At 39.7% G+C, this 19,328-nt stretch overlaps 1 protein-coding gene across 2 annotated transcripts in view; it reads right to left on the bottom strand.

Moving 5' to 3' along the window:
• Positions 1-19,328, bottom strand: part of LOC126470390 (SPRY domain-containing protein 3-like) — a 199,134-nt gene that overhangs the window by 45,379 nt on the left and 134,427 nt on the right. For both annotated transcript variants that reach the window (XM_050098231.1, XM_050098230.1), the window contains exon 5: positions 14,796-14,974. In XM_050098231.1, coding sequence (XP_049954188.1) covers positions 14,796-14,974 — 179 coding nt within the window. The remainder of the gene's footprint in view (positions 1-14,795; positions 14,975-19,328) is intronic.

Below are 19,328 nucleotides of genomic sequence, written 5' to 3'. Positions count from 1 at the left end.
TTCCTACAATTCTATATTCTCTTCCTTTTTCTCTATCAAATTCCAGTCCATCATCACACTTAAAATTTTCACCCCCCTTAACTATATTAATAATTTCTTTTATCTTATAATGAATTTTTTCACTTATCATCCTTATGCTTCCTGCCGCCATTGGATAAGCAGCTGCCAGCAGCAAGTCGTATACTTCTAGGTCACTTATTTGTTACATAGTTTAATTCTTAATTTCTTTGCGTGTTTTTGGGTACTTGCATTGTTTAATTCATAAATTTCGGGTGTATTATAGTATTTGAGAGTTGTAGCATCGCGCTTTAGTACCTGAATAGTGTAAATTCGCGTAGTCGTTTGTCTTCTGTTTTTGTTTTGAACGGCCAGTGTCGGTTGGTCACAGCCAGTGTGCTTCCTGCCACTGCTGGATAAGCAGCTACCAGCAGCAAGTCATATACTCCTAGCTCACTTATTTGTTACATAGTTTTGTATAGGAGGTGCAATTTCGAGTTTTAATTACTGTAATCCTAAATTCAGGCAGACTGTAGCGCAGTCGGTAGGCATTTGCACACGTTAGTTCATACATTGTTTGCGTGTTTCCCTTGCGTTATCTAGGCATGGACTCGTGTTTCAGTAACTGTTGTTCAACAGTGATTAGAATGGACAGGGACTGCGATTGCTGTGTTTGGATGAGGGCTGAGTTGGCATCCCTTCGCTCACAGCTGCATGCGGCGCTGACTTCGGTCGTGCAGCTTGAGGCTGTTGCCAATGGGCACCACTGTGGGAAGTCAGACTTGGGTATCACGGGGATGTCAACCTCATCCCGTCTGTCCCCAGATCGGTCTGCCGCTGTGGCTGCCCCGGTTGCTGCCCGCAATGGGGCTGAGCCCTCGCCTATGGTTGATTGGGAGGTCGTTCCAAGGCAGGGCAGGCAGCGAAAGACGTCCCCGAAGGCTGATCAGAAGGCCTCCCCAGTGCATCTGACAAACAGGTTTCAGGTGCTGTCTCTCGCTGAGCCAGATGCAGCAGCCTGCCCTGTTTCAGAGGATGATTCTCAGCCTTCAAGGTCCGGGCAATCGCAGAGGGTGGGCTTATTGGTAGTTGGGAGCTCCAATGTAAGGCGCGTAATAGGGGCCCTTAGGGATATGGCAGTTAAGGAAGGGAAGAAATCCAGTGTGCACTCCGTGTGCATTCGGGGTGGAGACATTCCTGATGTGGAAAGGGTCCTTCCAGATGCCATGAAGAGCACAGGGTGCAGCCAGCTGCAGGTGGTGGCACATGTCGGCACTAATGACGTGTGTCACTTTGGATCTGAGGAAATTCTCTCTGGATTCCAGCGGCTATCTGATTTGGTGAAGGCTGCCGGTCTTGCTTACGAGATGAAAGCAGAGCTCACCATCTGCAGCATCGTTGACAGAACCGACTGCAGACCTTTGGTGCAGAGCCGGGTGGAGGGTCTGAATCAGAGGCTAAGAAGGTTTTGTGACCGTTTTGGCTGCAGATTCCTTGACTTGCGCCATAGGGTGGTGGGGTTTCGGGTTCCGCTGAATAGTTCAGGAGTTCAATACACTCAGCTGGCAGCTACACAGGTAGCGGAGGCTGTGTGGCGTGGACTGGGCAGTTTTTTAGGTTAGAAGGCCTCAGGAAAGTATGGGGTGGGCTGCAATCTCAAAGGGTGCATGGCAAATACAGGGCATGCTTGGGTCAAGGAACAGTCGGAATTGTAGTTGTAAATTGTTGTAGTTGTGCTGGGAAAGTCCCTGAGCTTCAAGCGCTAACAGAAAGCACAGAAGCTAAAATCGTTATAGGTACAGAAAGCTTGCTATAGCCTGAAATAAGTTCTGCGGAAATTTTTACAAAGTCTCAGACGGTGTTCAGGAAAGATAGATTAGGCAGAATTGGTGGTGGAGTGTTTGTGTCTGTCAGTAGTGGTTTATCTTGTAGTGAAGTTAAAATAGATACTCCGTGCGAAATGGTATGGGTGGAGGTTATACTTAACAGCTGAACTAAGTTAATAATTGGCTCTTTCTACCGACCCCCAGACTCCGATGATATAGTTGCTGAACAGTTCAGAGAAAATTTGAGTCTCATAACAAATAAATACCCCACTCATACGGTTATAGTTGGTGGAGACTTCAATCTTCCCTCGATATGTTGGTAAAAATACTTGTTCAAAACAAGTGGTAGGCAGAAAACATCTTCTGAGATTGTCCTAAATGCTTTCGCCAAAAATTATTTCGAGCAGTTAGTCCACGAACCAACGCGAATTGTAAATGGTTGCAAAAACACACTTGACCTCTTAACCACAAACAATCCAGAGCTAATAGAGAGCATCGTGACTGATACAGGGATTAGTGATCACAAGGTCGTTATAGCTAGGCTCAATACCGTTTCTTCCAAATCCACCAGAAACAAACAAAATATAATTTTATTTAAAAAAGCGGATAAAGTGTCACTAGAAGCCTTCCTAAGAGACAATCTCCATTCCTTCCGAACTGACTATGCAAATGTAGACGAGATGTGGCTCAAATTCAAAGATATAGTAGCAACAGCAATTGAGAGATTCATACCTCATAAATTGTTAAGAGATGGAACTGATCCCCATGGTACACAAAACAGGTCCGAATGCTGTTGCAGAGGCAACGGAAAAAGCATGTGAAGTTCAGAAGAACGCGAAATCCCGAAGATTGGCTAAAATTTACAGACGCGCGAAATTTGGCACGGACTTCAATGCGAGATGCCTTTAATAGGTTCCACAACGAAACATTGTCTCGAAATTTGGTAGAAAATACGAAGAAATTCTGGTCGTATGTAAAGTGCACAAGCAGCAAGACGCAGTCAGTACCTTCGCTGCGCAGTGCCGATGGTACCGTTACCAACGACTGTGCCGCTAAAGTGGAGTTATTGAACGCAGTTTTCCAAAATTCCTTCACCAGGGAATACAAATGGAATATTCCAGAGTTTGAAACACGAACAGCTGCTAGCATGAGTTTCTTAGAAGTAGATACCTTAGGGGTTGCAAAGCAACTCAAATCGCTTGATATGGGCAAGTCTTCAGGCCCAGATTGTATACTGATTAGGTTTCTTTCAGATTACGCTGATACAATAGTTCCCTAGCAATCATATACAACTGCTCGTTCACTGATAGATCTGTACCTGCAGATTGGAAAATTGCGCAGGTCGCACCAGTGTTTAAGAAGGGTAGTAAGAGTAAGCCATCAAACTGCAGACCTACATCATTGACGTCGGTTTGCAGTAGGGTTTTGGAGCATATACTGTATTCAAAAATTATGAATCACCTCGAAGGGAACGATATATTGACACATAATCAGCATGGTTTTAGAAAACATCGTTCTTGTGCAACGCAGCTAGCTCTTTATTTGCACGAAGTAATGGCCGCTATCGACAGGGGATCTCAAGTTGATTCCATATTTCTAGATTTCCGGAAAGCTTTTGACAACGTTCCTCACAAGCGACTTCTAATCAAGCTGCTGGCCTATGGGGTATCGTCTCAGCTGTGCGACTGGATTCGTGATTTCCTGTCAAGAAGTTCGCACTTCGTAGTAATAGACGGCAAATCATCGAGTAAAACTGAAGTGATATCAGGTGTTCCCCAGGGAATGACCTCTGCTGTTCCTGATCTATATAAATGACCTGGGTGACAATCTGAACAGTTCTCTTAGGTTATTCACAGATGATGCTGTAATTTACCGTCTAGTAAGGTCATCCGAAGACCAGTGTCAGTTGCAAAGCTATTTAGAAAAGATTGCTGTATGGTGTGGCAGGTGGCAGTTGACACTAAATAACGAAAAGTGTGAGGTGATCCACATGAGTTCCAAAAGAAATCCGTTGGAATTCGATTACTCGATAAATAGTACAATTCTCAAGGCTGTCAATTCAACTAAGTACCTGGGTGTTAAAATTACGAACAACTTCAGTTGGAAAGACCTTATAGATAATATTGTGGGGAAGGCGAGCCAAAGGTTGTGTTTCATTGGCAGGACACTTAGCAGATGCAACAAGTCCGCTAAAGAGACAGCTTACACTACACTCATTCGTCCTCTGTTAGAATATTGCTGCGCGGTGTGGGATCCTTACCAGGTGGGATTGACGGAGGACATCGATAGGGTGCTAAAAAGGGCAGTTCGTTTTGTATTATCACGTAGTAGGGGAGAGAGTGTGGCAGATATGATACGCGAATTGGGATGGAAGTCATTACAGCAAAGACGTTTTTCGTCGCGGCGAGATCTATTTACGAAATTTCAGTCACCAACTTTCTCTTCCGAATGCGAAAATATTTTGTTGAGCCCAACCTACAAAGGTAGGAATGATCATCAAAATAAAATAAATCAGAGCTCGAACAGAAAGGTTTAGGTGTTCGTTTTTCCGGCGCGCTGTTCGGGAGTGTAATGGTAGAGAGATAGTATGATTGTGGTTCGATGAACCCTCTGCCATGCACTTAAATGTGAATTGCAGAGTAATCATGTAGACGTAGATGTAGATCATCATCTGCAGAGCTATTAGGTATATAAACTTGTACTACTGTTGTGGATGTTGACTTTCCATCTATCTTGGTTAGGTGATGTCATAAGCGAGTGACTGCGTGTGAGATCGCTCTCTAAGTTTTCATATATTTTTAGGTTTCAGATATATATTTTAACGGTTTCTGTGAGAATATTTACTATATAAGTGACGTATTAGTAGTTTCTTCATTCACCTCTGCCTTTCTTGTGTTGTGACCTGATATTTGTGAGTGTTTCGTATCGAGCAACTTAACCTCATGCCTGTGTTTACATTCCGCACTGACCAGTTGCAGATGTAGCGGCGCATCAAAAGCTAAGTACTAATTAATTGTTTGTGCATAGTGGTTTATTTAGGAACTTTTGTAGTCTTCAACCGGTGTTCTCGGTGTTTTCTGGTGAAATAATTTCAGAAGAACCTTTTGGGAACTGTTTTCAGCTTCGTTACTGTGTCATTAGAAGTTTGATTCTCTTTCTGTATTAGTCTTTTGTTATATTCACATTTGTTGTTTATTAATACTGTTAATAATAGTCGTTACTTCCCTTGTAGAGTAAGTTTGTGATTATTGTAGTCAGGTTTTTAACATCTTCTATAACATGAGACTTGGGGGTGCGCTGATGACAGAAAGCATGGGTCACATTTCAGTGGTGTCGTTGGAGTCTATCAGCAGGACGGGTTTCACTAGACATGGCCTGCACCTCAACATGTATGGGAAGGGGAGGTTGGCAAAGCTTATAGGTGACAGCATAGGTGGGGTTGGTGGGATCACTCATGGGAAAATTCCTGCAGTAGTGGGTGTTAGAGCTGCACCCTTTTTAGATTGAAGTCAGCTGATAGGTATTCCTGCTTAAGGGAAGTCTCTCTAACAAGGGAATCACTTTTGACAAAGCTTAGGTATCCGAGTAATGAGGGAATTAGTATATTTCATCAAAATATACAAGGTATTAGAGATAAAGTTAGTGAACTGCTTATAGATGTTGACTCTGAAATTATTGGTATATCTGAACACTTCTTAAATAAGGAGATAATTCAGAGGCTTCCTTTACCAGGATACAGGTTGGCTGGCAGCTTTTCGAGGAGCTCTTTGCGGTGTGGGGGAGTAGCCATGTATGTGAAAACTGGCATCCATTTGAGTCAATTGATGTTTCAAAGTACTGCACTGTAAAGGTGTTTGAATGTTGTGCAGGTGTGATTAAATTTAACGGAGCTGAACTTCTAACTGTTGTTATTTATAGATCCCCAGACTCCGATTTCACAACATTTTTGTTAAAGCTAGAGGAGGTTCTTGGTTCACTTTATAGGAAATACAAAAAGTTAGTTATATGTGGTGACTTCAATATTAATTGTATAAGTGATTGTGCAAGGAAGAGGATACTGGTAGACCTCTTTAATTCATATAATCTTATGCAAACCATATTCTTTCCAACGAGAGTGCAAGGGAACAGTAGAACAACCATAGACAACATTTTTGTTCATTCCTCATTACTAGAAGGGCATTCTGTTAGCAAAAAGGTAAATGGCCTTTCAGATCATGATGCACAAATTTTAACTTTAAAAGATTTTTGTGCTGCAACACGTGTTAAATATAGTCATCAGTTGTTCAGGAAAGCTGATCCAGTTGCTGTAGAGACCTTTGTAAACCTTATAAAGGAACAAGAGTGGCAAGATGTTTATAGCACTGATACAGTAGACGATAAATATAATGCTTTTCTCAAGACTTTTCTCATGCTCTTTGAAAGTTGCTTTCCGTTAGAATGTTTAAAACAGGGTACTAGCACAAACAGGCAGCCTGTGTGGCTGACTAGAGGGATAAGAATATCTTGTAGAACAAAGTGGCAATTATATCAAAACGTTAGAAACAGTCAAAATCTAAATGCAGCAGCCCATTACAAACAGTATTGTAAGGTGCTTAAAATGTTATTAGGAAGGCAAAAAGTATGTGGTATGCAGATAGAATAGCCAAGTCTCAGGATAAAATTAAAACCATATGGTCAGTCGTAAAGGAAGTTGCTGGTCTGCAGAGGCAGGTCGAGGATATAGAATCAGTGCGTAGTGGGAATGTCCGTGTTACTGATAAGTCGCATATATGTACAGTATTTAATAATCACTTTCTGAATATAGCAGGTGAACTAAATAGAAACCTAGTCCCAACAGGGAATCATATAGCGCTCTTAGAAAAAAGTGTTCCGAGACTGTTACCTGAAATGCTCCTCCATGATACTGACAAGAGGGTGACTGAGTTAATAATTAAATCACTAAAGACCAAGAACTCTCATGGATATGACGGGGTACCTAGCAGAATACTGAAGTATTGTTCTACGTATGTTAGCCCAGTTCTCAGCCATATCTGTAACTTTTCCTTTAGGAGTGGTCGGTTTCCTGACCGATTAAAGTACTTGGTAGTGAAGCCACTTTATAAAAAGGGAGACATTGATAATGTTGACAATTTTAGACCTATTTCTATGCCATTGGTGTTTGCTAAAGTTATCGAGAAGGTTGTATATACAAGGTTACTGGAGCATTTAAATTCACATAATTTGCTGTCAAATGTTCAGTTTGGTTTTAGAAATGGCTTAACAACTGAAAATGCTATATTCTCTTTTCTCTGTGAGGTTTTGGACGGATTAAATGAAAGGTTGCGAACGCTAGGTGTTTTCTTTGATTTAACGAAGGCTTTTGACTGTGTTGACCACAAAATATTACTGCAGAAGTTGGACCATTATGGAGTAAGGGGAGTAGCTTACAATTGGTTCGCCTCTTACTTTAAGAACAGAAAGCAGAGGGTAATTCTCTGCAATATTGAGAGTGGTAGTGGTGTTCAGTCCCAATGGGGCACTGTTAAGTGGGGCGTTCCCCAAGGGTCAGTGCTGGGGCCACTGCTGTTTCTTATTTATATAAATGATATGCCTTCTAGTGTTACAGGTGATTCAAAAATATTTCTGTTTGCTGATGACACCAGCTTGATAGTGAAGGATCTTGTGTGTAATATTGAAACAGTAACAAATAATGTAGTTCATGAAATAAGTTCGTGGCTTGTGGAAAATAATTTGATGCTAAATCACAGTAAGACTCAGTTTTTACAGTTTCTAGCTCACAATTCAACAAGAACAGATATTTTGATCAGACAGAATAGGCATATTATAAGCGAGACGGAACAGTTCAAGTTCCTAGGCATTCGGATAGATAGTAAGCTGTTGTGGAAAGCCCATGTCCAGGATCTTGTTCAGAAGCTAAATGCTGCTTTATTTACCACTAGAACAGTATCTGAAATAAGTGACACTTCAACACGAAAAGTAGTCTACTTCGCATATTTTCATACGCTTATGTCGTATGGTATTATTTTTTGGGGTAATTCTTCTGATTCAAAAAGGGTATTTTTGGCTAAAAAACGGGCTGTTTGAGCTACATGTAGTGTAAGTTCGAGAACTTCTTGTCGACCCCTATTCAAAAATCTGGGAATTCTGACATTGCCCTCACAGTATATATTTTCTTTAATGTCGTTTGTTGTTAGCAATATTAGCCTATTCCCAAGAGTTAGCAGCTTTCACTCAGTTAATACTAGGCAGAAATCAAATCTGCATGTAGAATGCACTTCCTTGACTCTTGTGCAGAAAGGAGTGCAGTATTCTGCTGCATCCATTTTCAATAAGCTACCACAAGAACTCAAAAATCTTAGCAGTAGCCCAAACTCTTTTAAGTCTAAACTGAAGAGTTTCCTCATGGCTCACTCCTTCTATTCTGTCGAGGAGCTCCTGGAAGAGCTAAAAAATTAAGCAAATTCCAGTGTTACATTGTTGATTTTCTTCATTTAAACATACGACTTGTCACCTGAATATGTTTTTTTATATTTCATTTTATCTGTTTCTAATATTGTGTTATAATTTCATGTATTGACTCGTTCCATGACCATGGAGACCTCTCCTTAATTTGGTCCCACGGAACAATAAATAAATAAATAAAATAAATAAACAATATAGCTACTATGCTGTTCATAGGTAGCATTCCTATTTTATATTCACTATTAGAGCTACTCTTGCATTACTCCTGTTTCATTCTGTGTTGATAACCCTGTAATAACTTTTCTAGAAGTCCTGTTGTTCCTACCACCACATTCTACTAATTCACACTAAAACTAACTTCATAGTTATTCCTGTCTCTCTTCAGGTCTCTAACCTAACTGCCCAATTAAGGGATCTGAAATTCCATGCTCTGATCAATAGAATGCCAGTTTTGTTTTTGAAGATGACATCCAACTGACCTATAACAACTCTTCAAAGCTGTCACAGTGATTGACATGAATGTTTTTCACTGTATGGACCGGTTATTAATATTTTACTTATTACCACCTAGTAGCTGATTTTTGCTTAGGGAGCTACGTTCATCATATTGATGTGTGGCAAATGTGTGTTGTTCATCATTTTGATGTGTAGCAAATGTGTTATTAACTACAGGGACAGGCATAGCATAAGTGCAGATGAAGTAAACATAGTGACCTGAACACCAACCAACATTGGGAAGAGTCAAATGGCTTTAAACAACACATCTACATCAATAAACCAATTACAACAACACTGAACAGCAACTAATCTTGATTGTACAACCCATTGGTGACACACAGTCATCCATCTTCCCCATGTAAATGTCCATCACCTGTAGCTCCTACTACCTACTCACACTTTCCCTCCACATGAAAACAAGCAACATATTCTTGCAGTTAAGTTTCTCAATTCACTAACATTAGTACTGTAAAGTTTACTAGATTCTGGTCTTCACTATGTCAGTCACATCAAATGTGAATGTAAAAATAACTGGTGAAGTGTAAGTAGGACTCGTGCTCTGGGGGATTTGTACAAACTTTTTAAAGTCTATAGATGATGATGATGATGGTGGTGGTGGTGGTGGTGGTGATAATAATAATCTACAGATACTCTGCAAGCCACTGTATGGTGTGTGGTGGAGGATACCCTGCACCACTACTAGCCATTTCCATTTATAGATAGAATGAGAGAAGAACGGTTGTCATGGTCCTTACGCACAATGTATGTTGGCGAGTGTAGGATCTTTCTGCAGTCAGGTTCAGATGCCAGTTCTCTAAATTTTCACAAGTGTTTCTCAAAGAGAATGTCGCCTTCCCTCCAGTGATTCCCATTTGAGTTCCCGAAGCACCTTCGTGTTGTTCGAACTTACCAGTAACAAATGTAGCAGCCTGACTCTGAATTGTTTTGATGTATTCCTTCCATTTGAGCTGGTACATATCCAAAAAATGTATGCAGCACTGAAGAATAGGTGGCACCAGTCTCCAATATGTGATCTCCAACTGAAGTCAACTATTTGCCTTCCCTACCATAGTTCTCACATGCTAATTCCATTTAATATTGCTTTGCAATGTTAGGCCCAGATATTTAAATGACTTGACTGTGTCAAGCAGGATGCTAGTAATATTGTAACCGAACCTTACAGATTTTTTCTTCCTACTCATCCACATTAACTTACAATTTTCAACATTTAAACCCAGCTGCCATTCATCACACCAACTGTCTTTTATCTTCCTACAGTCACTCAACTTTGACACCTTACCGTACACCACAGCATCATGAGCAAACAACCGCAGATTTCTGCCCGCCACATCATTTATGTGTACTGACAACAACAGCTGTCCCATCATACTTCCTTGGGGCACTCATAAAGATATCCTCATCTCTGATGAACATTTGCCATCGAGGACAATGAACTGGGTTCTATTACTTAAGAAGTCTTTGAGCCACGCACATTATCTGTGAACCATTTGCTCATACCTTTGTTAACAGCCTGTAATGGAGTACCGTGTCAAACGCTTTCCAGAAATCTAGAAATACGGAATCTGCCAGCTGGCCTTCACCCATAGTTCATAGTATATCATGTGAGAAAAAGGCAAGTCAAGTTTCACATGAGCAATGCTTTCTGAAACCATGCCGATTTGTGGACACAAGCTTCTCAGTCTCAAGAAAGTTTATTATATTCAAACTGAAAATATGTTCAAGCATTCTGCAGTGAACCAAAGTTAGGGACATTGGTCTGTAATTTTCCGGGTCCATTCTTTTACCCTTCTTATACACTGGAGTCATCTATGCTTTTTTTCCAGTCACTTGGGACTTTGTGCTGGGTGGGAGATTTATGATAAATGCAAGCTAAGTAAGGGGCCAATACTTTAGAGTACACTGTGTAAAACTGAATTGGGATTCCACCTGGACCTGGTGATTTATTTACTTTCACATTCTTCGGTTGTTTCTCTATGCCAGGGATGTTTATTACTATGCCATCCATAAGAGTGTCTGTCCGATCGTCAAATGACGGTATATTTGCACGATTCTCCTGTGTGAACGATTTATTGCACAACAACAACAACAACAACAACGACAACAACAACAATAATAATAATAATAATAATTTAATGTGGCTCATTGGCCTGGTGCAAGTCTTTCTATTGGATACCATTTTGACGACTTGTGTCTCCCTAACATACCGCAGTTATGTGACTGGGGAAGGGGTCCTACTCTTTAGATGGGAATCCAAACCACTTGTTGCCTCTGGCAACCCCACACCTCACTCAGAGGTGTAGGTTAGATTAAAACAAAAGCTGAAAAATCTGACGCCTGACCAAGCTTCACTCCCGTGACCTCAAAATTTCCATGTACACGCTTTACCACTAAACCACCAGGACCACCATGTATACAGATAATTCTTTATTCAAGATTTCTGACACAGCTGCATGTATTTTATACTGTTCTAGTTTCCAACACAGCTGTTCATTTTCAGACCAGAACTACAGAACATTTCAGCATTAGGAAAACATGTAATGAAATAACATTAATGTGACGTATTTCGAACTGTTCTTAATAGTGCAATTAACATTTTTTTGTTTTTAACAAAGTTGCACTGAAGTGTTTATCAAAGCAAAACTTCACCAACATTATGTGGTAACATAACACAGTCTTATAACAGACATGGTGGTAATCATATAACAGTGTGATACTTTTGACAGGTGAAACAATATTGACTGCACATACTACAAACAAGTTCACAAGTCAACAGCTGTCACTAGTTTCCTGCCATGTATGCATGCTCACGATATGTGGCCAATTGCATGTCACAGTCACAATGTAATTTGTTCACACCCACCACCACATAACAGTACATTACAGTTCTTTAACTGCTAAGTAAAAGCAACAAACCTTTTCTCTTATATATTACATTACAACACTTTGACCTACAAAATTTGCTTGAAACCATGTGATATGGTTGAGAAAAACATGGGAGACTGTACCAAAGTCATCTCATCATGGTAGCTCCTGCTATATGTACTGTCATCCTACAATTTTTAACTTATTTCTGCTACATCTGTCTCATTATTGAAATTAACTGTGCACTTAAATCTGTTTCATTAATACAGAAACCTGTGACACTGGCACATGCAACGGCAGAATACACACCCATTAAAGGCTGTCACACTGCAACACAAAGCATCATTGTAATTCTACATTCAAAACATTAAATTATAATGCTATACACACCCCAATATAGTTCAAATAAAATAATGATTCCATTATGTTATGCCAGTAACTGCTCATCTCACAATTCTAAAGACAATATTTACTTACACCGCCATCTTCTCACAGACGATATCGAAACGGGATTACATTAATTTGGTTAATGTTAAAATAAACAGTACCCATAGCAGGGGACTAAAATAAGGGGTAACTTTGATACTGTTTCCCATACTTTTCTTAACACATATCACATGATCACATAATGGATGCAAATGATGTAGGTCAAAGCACTGTGATGGAATATGTAAGAGCAAAAGTTTTCTGCTTTTACTTAGCAATTAAAGAACTATGATGTACTGTCTAGTGGTAGTTGATACAAATACATTACACAGTGACTGTGACATACTACTGGCCATGGGCCATGTGCATGGATACACGGCAGGAAACCAGAGACACCTGTTGACTTGATGTGAACCTGAATGAGATTTTCACTCGCAGCGGAGTGTGCGCTGATATGAAACTTCCTGGCAGATAAAGTTTTAATCTGCCAGGAAGTTTCATATCAGTGCACACTCCGCTGCAGAGTGAAAATCTCATTCTGGAAACATCCCCCAGGCTGTGGCTAAGCCATGTCTCCGCAGTATCCTTTCTTTCAGGAGTGCTAGTTCTGCAAGGTTCGCAGGAGAGCTTCTGTAAAGTTTGGAAGGTAGGAGACGAGATACTGGCAGAAGTTAAGCTGTGAGGACCGGGCGTGAGTCGTGCTTCGGTAGCTCAGATGGTAGAGCACTTGCCCGCGAAAGGCAAAGGTCCCGAGTTCGAGTCTCGATCGGGCACACAGTTTTAATTTGCCAGGAAGTTTGATGTGAACCTGTTTGTAGTACATACAGTCAGTACTGTTTCACCTGTTGAACATATCACATTGTAATACGATTATCACTATATTTGTTATAAGACTGTGTTATGTGACCCAAATATGTCGGTGAGGTTTGTTTCGATAAGCACTTCAAGTGCAGGTAAGTTAAAATCTAAAAGTGTTAATTGTGCTATTAAGAGCAGTTCAGTTGTGTCATGTTAATGTTATTTCATTAAACATTTTCCTGATACTGCAATGTACTGTAACTCTTGTTTGAAAATGCACGACTGAGTTTGAAACTAGTCGCCAGCATAATATAAACTAAACCGTAACAGATATTTTGAATAAAGAATTATCAAATCTAAATTGCTTGTCCTTTTCCAAGAAAAATGCTAGAACTACATAAATCTGTATATATACAGTTCATCTGCTCAACTCTAAGTTTTGAGTGAGTTTGAAAATATCAAAATATGATACATGTATTTCCATATCTTTTGACTGCATTGTCTATGATGCTTATATTTTTTACACCACCAAGGGACAGTAGACCTCAGTATTTGATGTAAATTTCAACTTGATACCTCTATCCTTTCCTGGGAAAAAGAGGTCTTAACAGATGGACGGACAGACGGACAGACAGACAAACAACATATGGTGAAAAAATATTTTTAATACGATATAATTACAAATTAACATTTTCAGACTTTTTCCCTTTACTTTAACTGTGAAACCTTGCTTCTTGTCAAATTTAACGATTGTAGGTCACTGGCAAGTACCGTGCAGATTTTGAAGAGTGAGTTTGCAAGTAGTGAAAATGTGACATAAATTAATGCCAAATAATATTGTTGAACAGTCAACTGCTACTCATTCAAGACAACACAAATACAGATAATGTTTAGACTTATATACTGCACCACAAGAGGGAAATTGAACATAAGTACAAGGAGTGGTATAAAGTTTTAACTGCCCTCTCGAAAAAAAAAAAAAACAAAAAATTAAGTTAAATAATTTATATTTCATTTGTTTGGAGGTGCATATATACAGTCCTGATACACATTTAAATCCTCACATTACAGTACCACAGAACACCACAAGAGAAGCCAAAACAAAATGGTGCAGCCCATCTCCACTTTATCAATGAGCTGTGCAGTTTACTTTGGGTTCTTCTAGCAATGTGCTACAGTATTGTGGCATGAGGATTTCAGTATTATGAGGACTTTAGATGTGCATCTGCAAACAAATAAAAAATTAATTGTGTAACTTTATATCACAGAGAAGATAATTAAAACATTATGACTACTTCTTGTAGGTTACTGTATGCAAATGTTAATTCTCTCTCTCTCTCTCTCTCTCTCTCTCTCTCTCTCTCTCTCTCGAAACTTGGTCACCTAATGCTTTTCTGCAGTAACAACAAGCATTTTATACAAGGTGTCCCACGACTGGTCAATATTTAGGGATATGATGGGAACGTTCATTCAATGCAAAAAAGTCTAGTAAACATGGGCTCTAAAATAAACACCTTAAGAACTATGATCACTTCATCTTTGATACAGTGTAACAAATGTCTTCTACTGCAAGCTCTTTGCTTTCCATATTTCAAAAGGTGATAGTATGGACCAAAACATGAAAAAATGTACAGTAAATACAGACTCTAAAATGCATACCAAGAACTATGTGCACATGTTCATATTTGCTGCTATGAAACACATCTCTTCCACTGAAGACGTGCTGTTAGCTCTTAATGTATTCATTTTAAGGCCCATCTGTACTACACTTTTTTGCTTTGAATTATCATTCCTGTCAAAATCCTGAGTATTGAACATTCCTCCTACAACACTTTGGTAGATGTAGACAGAAAACGTTTTTCAACTAAAGTTACAACATGGATAAGTGACAGTAAGAGATCAAACCTGTCATAATCACAGACGTAATCACGAGGAAATATTATTCCACAGCCCATATGATCACCTTTGTAGCATCTAGGACCAAATGGGTCACCTAGTCCACTACCAACAAAGATTTTTCCATCATCTGCGTGATAGCCAATGGAGCCTTTGTTCCAGCCTGGATGTCTATGTTTAGGATAATTCTGAAAAAATGTAAAATACTGTTATTAATTGTAAAACAAAATACATACATAATTACGAAACAACAGCACTAGATATAATCATCTGTAGCGACAAAAACAATAATGGTCATTGCTAAAGTGTGTGTGTGTGTGTGTGTGTGTGTGTGTGTGTGTGTGTGTGTGTGTGTGTGTGCAGCCCTTCCAATCCCTCAGTGATGACAAGTGTAACTGCCAAATAGTTACAATGATATATCACCAAATGTTTTTCTGTTCCATTTCAGCAGCTGAATGCAAAGTGCAAAGTCTTGTGTTCCCATAACATAAAACAATGTAAGAAATATTCAACTTTTGGATCATATACATCTAAGAATATTCATAATGTGGCCATGTAGAAGTTTATTAGACCATATGAATAATATGTTGTGGTAATAAAGTCTCGTGTTTGTTCACACATCCAAATAGAGCTGATCATCAGAATTTTATTCCACATAATTACAAATGAAACTGCACTGAACACATTACTGATAATTATGATGTGTGGCTACACTGCTATACTTAATAAAATTACTATAACAGGTGACATTAATAACACTAATATGCAGGACACTGTCAGTGCTGTAACAGGGACCTGAAAGACATGTCTTCATTGCAACAGATTTCACACTAAAATTAGCATAAACCCTGTGATTAATTCTATAAAACCTCTCCTGGAGGTTCTTTCATATGATAAATAAATGCACAAATAAAATGCACAAAAAATTGCACCACTTTAATATCTGTGTGGCCTAGATTCAAGGGATGTAGGAACTGAAACAATAATAATACTACTGAAACCATATTATATACTTTTGTCTGGAATAAAAACAAAGCAATAACCAAACTAAAGCAGTCTGTTTCAAAGTGTAAATCTACCATATAATTAAAGTGTTAAATGATAACAGGTTGGTCGGTTGTTTTTGGGGAAGGAGACCAGACAGCGAGGTCATCGGTCTCATCGGATTAGGGAAGGACGGGGAAGGAAGTCGGCCGTGCCCTTTGAAAGGAACCATCCCAGCATTTGCCTGGAGCGATTTAGGGAAATCACGGAAAACCTAAATCAGGATGGCCGGACGCGGGATTGAACCGTCGTCCTCCCGAATGCGAGTCCAGTGTATGATAACAGGGTGCACAGTTATGGAGAAGCTGTGATTAACTTCATGATAGGCCAAGATGAATATGTGACCAAAATGCAAGTGCTAAGGAGCAGAGAGAAACACTATGAAAGTATGTTGGGGTTAGATTTCCTGGGAGCTAACCATGCTCAGAACAGTGTATCAGAAACAGAATCTGATTTGGTCACCCTAATTGTCAGACTTGGAGGAATGTTAGTGCTGCTGAGGTAATGTGCTATAGACAATGTACATTTGATTAAATGTGAGTGCATACCCCCAGGAACAGGAAAAACTCTGTATATCAACATGAAGATGCCAAAGTGCAAGAGAAGTAGTTTGTTGTTGACAGCTTTCAGTAAACGATGACTTGATAGACCGGAGGCATTGCTATGTAGCAAGAACAGTCAGCGTCGTTAAAGAAGCACCTAGTGGGAAAATTGCACTTTGCAGTAAGCATTGCTAATGTGAGTAATGCAGAAGTGGAGCCACTGCAATGAACTACTGTAGCATCAGTGCCAAACATAGACCCACGAGATGTGATAGAAGTACTTACCAAGGAGCATGATGTTCAAGTAGTAAATTATTGTCCACCTAATGACAGAGTGAAGAAATTAACTGACAAAGCACTTGAACCAATTGAACAAGAGCTGCTTACTAAATTAAAACAAGGAAATAATTTCACCAGTGCTATTTAACTACTCTGATATTCTCCTAGAACACAGATAGAGACCAGTCTAACTTAAAACTGATTGGAGCCTTGAAGAACTATCCAGAAGTGATGAATGCAAAAGAACTGCAGACATTCCTAAGCACTGTGAATTTCTACTGGCGTGACTTTCAGGGGTGTGCTGACACAGCATGACCAAAGACTCATTTACTGAAAAAAGGAAGAGTTTTTACTTGGCATTCCAAATGTTCGCAAGTGATGGAAACATTGAAAACAGCTTTGACAATTGCTCCCATGTTGACTTACCCAGACTTCTCAAAACCCTTCATCCTAGCAACTGATACTAGCAGTTTTGCCATTGGGCAGTTTTATGACAGGAAGTAGATGGAGATGAGCATCCAGCTTCATTTGCTTTCTGTCCTCTGAACAGAGCGGAATGCAATTACTCAGAAACTGAAAAGGAATTATGTGCACTTATGCATGGCATAAACTACAACCGATGTATCTTAGTTGGCCGACTGCAGAACATCAAGAACCCCAGCAGTACATTAACCAGATGGGTCTTACACTGAAGTGAGTGCCATTTCGAGGTAGTTCACTGACCCTAAAAACTACAAAGCCATGTGGATGGATTGAGTAGAAAAGTCAGAATATGTTTCATAATCAGCAGGGAAGAGGAATTAATAAACAGGGATGAGGCTGACGTGCAGTGTCAGTCCTGGAAACAAAATCCTAAATTCGAAGTTGGTGATGGGATACTGTACAAGAGAACTGCTGAAGGTAACCATATTGTCATACCTCAAGTCTTACAAGAACAAGTGTTAAAAGAATGTCAAGATTGGCAGGACAAAGGTGAGCAACTAACCTATAAATAGTGCAAATCTACTGGTGGCCGAACGGGAATTCCAATGTCTACAGTTACATTTCGCATTATGACTCATGCAATAAGTGGAAAGATGTGGGCAAAACCAAAGCACACGTTTAGAATGGTGGGTACTGATATTGTAGGTCCCTTGCCAAAAACAAAAGACTGAAAGCATTACACCTTAACTATTCTGGCTCATTTCTCAAGACCTATTAATGACACAAATCCCAGACCTAAGTGCTGATACTGTGCTGGATGTGTGTTTGTCAAAGACTGGATTTTGAAATATGACTTACTTTCTTCTATAATTAGCAAGTAATGTTCCAGTTCTACTTCCGACTTACTACAGAAAATATGCAGGTTACTGAAGGTTGGCAGGATAATGCCAGCTCATCCAGAGAGGATTGGCCAAGTGGAAAGAGTTCATCAAGCCCTCATGAAAATGATAAGTCACTATGTTGCTAGTAAGCAGGTTTCGTGGGACACCTACATACGATACGCACTCAGTGTGTACAACATGAAGGGCCATGTGAGCACGCAATTCAGCTCTTAGGAAATTGTCTCTGGCAGGTGAATGACCTTGCTATTTGACTAACAACATCAGCAAGAGGCAAGAGCAATGAACATGTCATGGACTTGGTCAGCTAAATAAATGAAGTATGAAAGCGTGTAAAGGGTCGAAATCATCAGTCATTTCTGCAGATGGCTGTTCAACATGACTGTGTAGCTGTTATACCTAAATATTGCATTGGAGATTTAGTTTATTTGAGCAGTCCAGTATTGAAGAAGGGTGACATCTGGAATTTAAGAGTTTGCTAGAAAGGACTGTATAAAGTTCTTAAAATCACTTCCCCAGTTATATGGAAAGTTCAATAGTCGTTTTACTCAGTCGTAGCGCATGTGAACCACATAAAGCCATACTCGAGCAGGTCTGCTACTGAACCAGTAGCATTTATGGCCTGTGAAAGGGAAACTGATTGCTTTTTAGATCTTTGACCCCACAACAATCTTGTTAGACATAAGTGGGCATGTTTGACTTTGGTGGTAACTTACTTAAAGGTATTTGGAACCTTATGTAACAAGGACTTGGTTGACATGAATAATAAGTAGAACAGAAGTGCCAATCTTACCGCTTAATCAACTTCACCCTATAGCTCATTCAGAAACACATCTAATGTTCACTGTCCGAACAATTTTGTCCCACTGTGCAAATCATTTTCACTGAGCTCATACATATAAGCATTAACTTTCCTAATTCAATTCTAAAAATGCTAGATTCATTCCCCATCCAAAACAGGCATGTTGTGGAGTTGCTCCCTGTATGGCTTTGCAATGTTTATCCTCTTTTTACCATCACACAAGTGTCTGTTTAAGTTTGTCGTTAAGTAGCTGCACGACTGCACACGGTATCACATGTGACAAAATCGAGTGCATCATCTTGGACTGGCTACTATTTACTTGACCCAGTTCCTCCCAGTTTCTGCATCTGCTTTTAACTGATGAATTGCTGAGCATAACTGCACTGTAACAGTTTGCAAATCCACACCTTACTGTGTGCCCATCATGACTGATTACCCAGTTACTCCAGTTATTAAAAATTTGTAATCAATGCCATTTGCATGAATGCCAAGCAAAGCTAGTACCTTTAGTGCTGGACCTCACTCTGCTGCGTCACTGGAGAGAAGTTCTATG

This window comes from Schistocerca serialis, chromosome 3, assembly GCF_023864345.2.
Source record: "Schistocerca serialis cubense isolate TAMUIC-IGC-003099 chromosome 3, iqSchSeri2.2, whole genome shotgun sequence".
NCBI lineage: Eukaryota > Metazoa > Arthropoda > Insecta > Orthoptera > Acrididae > Schistocerca > Schistocerca serialis.
This window is presented reverse-complemented; position numbering and strand designations above follow the sequence as displayed.